The sequence below is a fragment of the Nannochloropsis gaditana genome (assembly GCF_000240725.1).
Source record: "Nannochloropsis gaditana CCMP526 unplaced genomic scaffold scaffold1122, whole genome shotgun sequence".
Lineage (NCBI taxonomy): Eukaryota > Eustigmatophyceae > Eustigmatales > Monodopsidaceae > Microchloropsis > Microchloropsis gaditana.
Genome location: NW_005802831.1, coordinates 1,462 through 6,684, shown reverse-complemented (window position 1 = coordinate 6,684; position 5,223 = coordinate 1,462). Strand labels below are relative to the sequence as shown.

The window sequence follows — 5,223 nt, the reverse complement described above, 5'->3', positions numbered from 1 at the left end:
TGGCACGGCTCCCTTCTTTGGATAGGCACCACAATGTAGGAGCTTGTCCGGGATAGGCCGCGGGCGGGAACAGAGGTCTTTGTGATGGTTGCTGCCGCGCGTCTTGCCAACCCTGGCTGTCTTGCCTGCCGGTGTAACCGATCGGGTCGAGGTTGTGAGCCACTTGTCGCGGGGGCATGGGGGCACCGGAAGCGTGCTGCACGGGCCACGAGAGCACGTGAGGGCGCCCACACAACACCCAAGGACTTGTTTGAGGACACATACCCTTCGTTCGCTCCTACGAATATTTTATTTGTCAGCCGGGACCAGAAGCCTTCCTGTGGAGGGGACGAGCCGGGGCGTGGCTGCTGCTCCGGAAACTGGTCGGGGTACTGGCCCTGGCGACGCTGAAGTCCCTCGACTGGTGATGGCCCCCGCCAAGAATAGCCCTATCGGGATGGTAAGCGCCGAGTCAGACGTCACGGCAGGCACAGGTATCCCCTAGCGGTAGAGATGAGACGCACGACATGAATACTTACCTCGGGGGGGTAGCCCTCCCGACCCGGAGGCGGTTGTCCACCCCGATTCCCCTGGATGGACCAGGGAATAGGACGAAAATATGGAAATAAGCACATTTGAAGCAATAATCCCTGGCTAGATGTGAGATGTTCTTACTTGCTGTTGATGAAAAGGCGGAGCAGGTGCACTGCTACGTGACGGAGGAGGGGGGGGAGGCGGGGGATGGTATTGACCATGTTGTTGCTGCTGCGGCTGCCATCCATTTTCCGCCCGCACCATGCTCAAGACTCCTCCGGCAAGCATTGTGATGGCGGCAAAAGGATGTTTTTTGGGCAGATACCTTCTTTCTCTCCTTGAAGGAGCTGCGACCCCTCCGGATGCGACCATCCTGCTTGTCGCTCGTAACGTTCAGAGAGGTCGTCCCTGCATGAAAGGGTACCAGAGGCCGTGAAAAGTACGTTTTGTTGGCATGTATCAAGCCGGCATAATAATGTGAAGCCTGCATCAGTATTTGAGGGGCTGGCTGACAAATTAAGGGTTTGCCTTCCCCCTAGTACCTCGATGATCGCCTCCGTCGCCCCTCCGTCCCAGCGAGGCCGTCGTGAACCCCCTCACTGCCTCCGTTCCGGCTCAAAAGGACGCATTGCATCCACTGATCTCCCACAACTCTCTCGAGACAGGCTGTGGACAACCCATTATTATGACATTGCTTTCGAAATCCTTGCTTGTGGTGGGTCTGGCTCTAGTGGCGCGGGCTTCTACACGTGCGATGCAGCAAGGTTCGCGAGTGGTCTTCAATACTTATTTATGAATTTCGAAAATGTCAACACTTACACGATTTCGATCTATAAACTACACAGAAAGTCCCTCTGTCCCAGCCGTGGTGTTGGATTTGCTTGCGGCATTTGCAGTTTCTCTGGCAGGAGCCCTGTTGGGAGCCGGCCCTTTTCGCCCCATTCATCTTGCTCAAGACGCTTCCCTCCGCTGCAAAGACATCTCCTCCTCCCGACCTGATTTCGCTGTCTTCAGTCATCGAGGACCTTTATTGCGGAGCCGTCAATTCTAACGAAACGATTACAGATTCGTAAATTATTGGTCCAAGCTTTATTTCATTCCTTGTTCTTCAGTTACCACCATGTTCTTTCTCTCCCTCATAGAAAGTAACGTCCTGACGCGATGAGTGTGCCATGTTGTGGTCAGAATCAGAGCTCTTTCGTCCAGTCGTTAAGTGGTCTTCTCGATGCAGAGCAGTTTAGTACACAAGCAGCTTCCCGGGCTTGACGTACGCGCGGGCGAACGAGTAGCCGGCTGTGCTCAACTGGGAGAAGGCCACTTTGCCCCGCGGAACCACGAAGCCGTAAAAGAATCGTGCCCGCGCCACTTCCAACATGCGCTTGGCAATCCCCTGTCGCCGCATGTTCTGGCTGACCCACACCTGCTTGATCCCTATCGCTGCCTCCACTTTTTCGTGCAGATACTCCACCCCTTGCGGTAGCATACTCAAGCCCACCCTGCTCTTGTCCGCATGTCTGAGCACTCCACCAGTGCTCGCCGCCATTTTACCGGTGGCGGTCTGCATGCTGTCGGTGTGCTCGTTCTGCCCCGAGGCCGCGGGTACCCTCCCCTCTGGGCCCTCTCCCTCTCCTCCGTGCAGAGAGTCAGCAATCCCGGACACTCTTGAGCCTCGCGAACGCTTTTGCATTCCGCAGACATGAGACCCTTCCTTTGAGGGTATTGTTCCTGACACAGGATGTGCTACATTTATCTTCTCTGCGATCACGCAGCCCACTACGCGCCTTCCGTGCACGTACAAGAAAGCCTTCTCTGTGGTCTTGAGCACTATATCACCTTCTCTGAGGGGAACAAACCCCATTTCTTGATCCATCACACGTTTCACCTCCCTCATCTTTGTGAGTGGCGCCGCTCCATCCCCAGGGCGAACCTCAATCACCCTCCCGTCCACTCCTTCTTGACCCCACACTAGGCGCTGGTCCCGCCACCCGGGGCAGACAAGGCCAGCTGCAACAGACCGGCAGAATTTTACATGGTCTTTCTCGTCTTCCTCTTGGCCATTTACGTATAAGAGGCCACATGTGCCACAAAGCGTGCGTTTCCCGTGCGATCTCTGGCCGAGATCCAAATAAGTTTGAGTGAGGGTTTTCTTGGGAGCATGTGGGGAGGCTTTGGACGTGGACGTCCAAGAAGAGACGCGCGAATCCGAGGACGCAGCGTAAGCTGGCCTGATTTTTTTAGTATGCCTCCCACTGAAGCAATCCTTCAAAATACCAAAAGCAGACATTGCTGTTCAATGTGGTCACGGGTGAGCTCCCGGCACATGTTACCTTTTATGCTCTACACCGAGGCACCATGTATAAGCACTTACCATCGCGCATCCCTTATATGCTGGTCATTTCGCTAGAAAATTTTCAGTAGTATTGACAATTCGATATTCGTGTATCACACCTGCAGATATACGAAAATGAAAGATGGCGTTAGGCCGGGGGGCGGGGACGTTTTCGCGGCAGCGCCCAAGGCTCGCCGAAGAACACGATGACGCATGTCTCCCCGTTACCAAAAAGTGCAATCCCACTCTTTTGTTTTGAGTGCATTCGCTTGTATCTGATCCAAATATGCGCTTGCGACTGAAATAAAGCATGATTTCTTTATCTTAGTAGGTATGATAGATGAACATCGAATTGGTGAGGTAACACAGCCTTTGCCTCATCATGATTCTAATCGCGATTTGGCTGAAAAATGGGCCGCACTCCAGCAACGGACAACGACATGGCCAAAGATGGAACCAGCAGCTGAAGAAATTAGATCCTTGGCCATTCGATACGGGAAAGCAGTCGAGGAAAAAGATAAGCTGCTCAGTATTTTGGAAACTGATGCCACTGATTCACAAGAAAATCTATGTTTAGCTCAGGAAGCTCATAGCAAGCAACGGGATACATTGATAGAGTTTCACCGCGCTCACGTAGACACACTACAAAAAGCATTTGATCGCGATTTGCAAGAACTCGAAGAAGAGTTCCAAGAGGAGATGCTTTCGTTGGAGAAACAGCATGAGGAGGAAAAGTCGGAACTCCGCCAGTTGCTGGTAGGCATGGAAACATTCGAGCAGACCAAGGAGCGGGAGGGACAGGAACTCCATGCAAGAGTTCGCGATGTTTTGAAGCGCCAGGGAGAGGAGCAGTTAGCCAAGCTTCGTCATTCTCTCACTTCGCAAATCGATTCATTGGTGCAGCAACTCAATGATGAGAAGATGTTTGGCTTCACGGAAAACAATGACACCCAGAATTCTGCAAGCGGCTTTTCCACATCCGGAGCGGTGGGCAAAGCGTTGGCTGCTAAAGATCAGTCGCTTACGTCGCAGATTGAATCAAAAGTACGCAAAATTGACCAGGAGCTTCAGCGCTGGAAAGAATGGCGGGTGAAGATGACAACAAGCGGGAAGGAGCACAGTGAAAGGAATCAGTCCCTCTTCAATGAGAAGCGAGCCCTTTCAGATCAGTACCGCAAGCTTAAGTCACATATGAATAAGTTTCGCCAGAAGCAGTATGATGCGCTTCAAGTGCTAAACAAAGTGGCGGCTTCTTCCCTTGAACGCCTGGACGGTCAAGTGGAGGTACGTGCAAGGGAGGTGTCATTTCTAGCACGGACCATACTATGCTAAAAGCATCACCATATGAGACTTACTCTATATATACCGTCGCGGTCCAGCTTGGCCTACGAGTGTTGCATCTAGCAGAGTGGGCTCACAAGAAGGAGGTGGAGCAAAGCAGAGCCAGAGGCCTCCCTAAAGCCGCGGAGGGCGCGGCGACCAGCCTGCCCAGCTCCCCTCATGGTGGCGATGGCGAAGGACCCGAAAAGAACGAAGAGAATGAAAAAGGTTCCGAGGAGCCTCTGAGCGCTTTCTGGAGACGCTATAATCATTCATTGCTGGAGAAAATAGCTCTGTTGGAACGCCGCGACGCACTAGACGAAGAGAACCGCGCACTACAGGTGAGAAATAGGTTCAAGATTCAATTCTTTTTCACCCTTTTTTTTCAACTTGCATATTTTTGAAAAATAATCTTGTATTTTTGGGCCTACCTTCCCAATCGCAGGCCACACTTCAACAGTACCTGGACGGCGTTAGCATCAGCGACGAGACCCTCCGTGGTGCCAATCCCCTGCTTGTCGTCCAACCCAAGGCAATGACGCCCCCTCGGAGCACCAAGCCGAGTCCTTGGAGCCAGAATCCTCCCATAGTCATAGAGGGGAACCACATGCTCCAGACGGGTCGCCTTGGCACGGCTCCCTTCTTTGGATAGGCACCACAATGTAGGAGGATTTGAATGGTTAATCGCACGAAAGAAATTTCACAGACAACTGCAACTTTTTTTCTTTAGTGCAATACGAGTAATTTTAATTTTTCGGTGTAGCTGTGTGATGATCCACTGTCTGTCTCCCAGCACCAACGTGTTGAGACACCTGGGCAGGCGCGAAAGACGGTACCGATGGCATCCCACATTCTAAGCCCTCTATTAACGTTTTGACTTCGGATAACTTTTTTCGAGTGTCCGCCAGCTGATCTTGGTACCCCTCTCGTTTGAACCATAGGGATTGAGCACTCAAGGCCACTTCTCGTTGGATCTGGGGTAGTTCCTCTTGCAGGAAGGACATGAGTTCCTGCTCCTTTTCCTCGCGTGAAGCGTCTACAACGGTGATGGTTTCAAGTTG

General features: G+C 52.4%; 4 protein-coding genes across 4 annotated transcripts; 2 read left to right on the top strand and 2 right to left on the bottom strand.

Annotated features, from left to right (window-relative positions):
- Positions 1–1,174: 1,174 nt before the first annotated feature.
- On the top strand, positions 1,175–1,588 carry NGA_0369602 (uncharacterized protein). Its single transcript, XM_005852510.1, has 2 exons — positions 1,175–1,277; positions 1,359–1,588. Exons 1-2 carry the CDS (start codon positions 1,199–1,201, stop codon positions 1,562–1,564), a joined length of 285 nt encoding a protein of 94 aa, XP_005852572.1. The 5' UTR covers positions 1,175–1,198; the 3' UTR covers positions 1,565–1,588.
- Positions 1,589–1,750: 162 nt separating this feature from the next.
- NGA_0370002 (n-acetyltransferase esco2) lies at positions 1,751–2,077 on the bottom strand (the record flags this gene model as incomplete). Its single annotated transcript, XM_005852512.1, has 1 exon — positions 1,751–2,077. One exon carries the CDS (start codon positions 2,075–2,077, stop codon positions 1,751–1,753), a length of 327 nt encoding a protein of 108 aa, XP_005852574.1.
- A 282-nt stretch (positions 2,078–2,359) lies between these two features.
- NGA_0369920 (uncharacterized protein) lies at positions 2,360–2,964 on the bottom strand (the record flags this gene model as incomplete). The annotated part of the gene is made up of 2 exons (XM_005852511.1): positions 2,882–2,964; positions 2,360–2,799 (listed from the first exon to the last, which is right to left on the bottom strand). Coding segments are annotated over exons 1-2 (450 nt in total), but the record flags the coding sequence as incomplete, so codon positions are not given.
- A 1,417-nt stretch (positions 2,965–4,381) lies between these two features.
- NGA_0720500 (coiled-coil domain-containing 65-like protein) lies at positions 4,382–4,814 on the top strand (the record flags this gene model as incomplete). Its single annotated transcript, XM_005852513.1, has 2 exons — positions 4,382–4,390; positions 4,608–4,814. The coding sequence occupies 2 exons, from the start codon at positions 4,382–4,384 to the stop codon at positions 4,812–4,814; spliced, it is 216 nt and encodes a 71-aa protein (XP_005852575.1).
- Between the last annotated feature and the right edge of the window lie 409 nt (positions 4,815–5,223).

Coding starts and splice junctions, on each gene's coding strand:
- NGA_0369602 (XM_005852510.1), top strand. CDS start 1,199: ATGACATTGCTTTCGAAATCCTTGCTTGTGGTGGGTCTGGCTCTAGTG. Junction 1,278..1,358: donor TACACGTGCGATGCAGCAAG/GTTCGCGAGTGG, acceptor TAAACTACACAG/AAAGTCCCTCTGTCCCAGCC.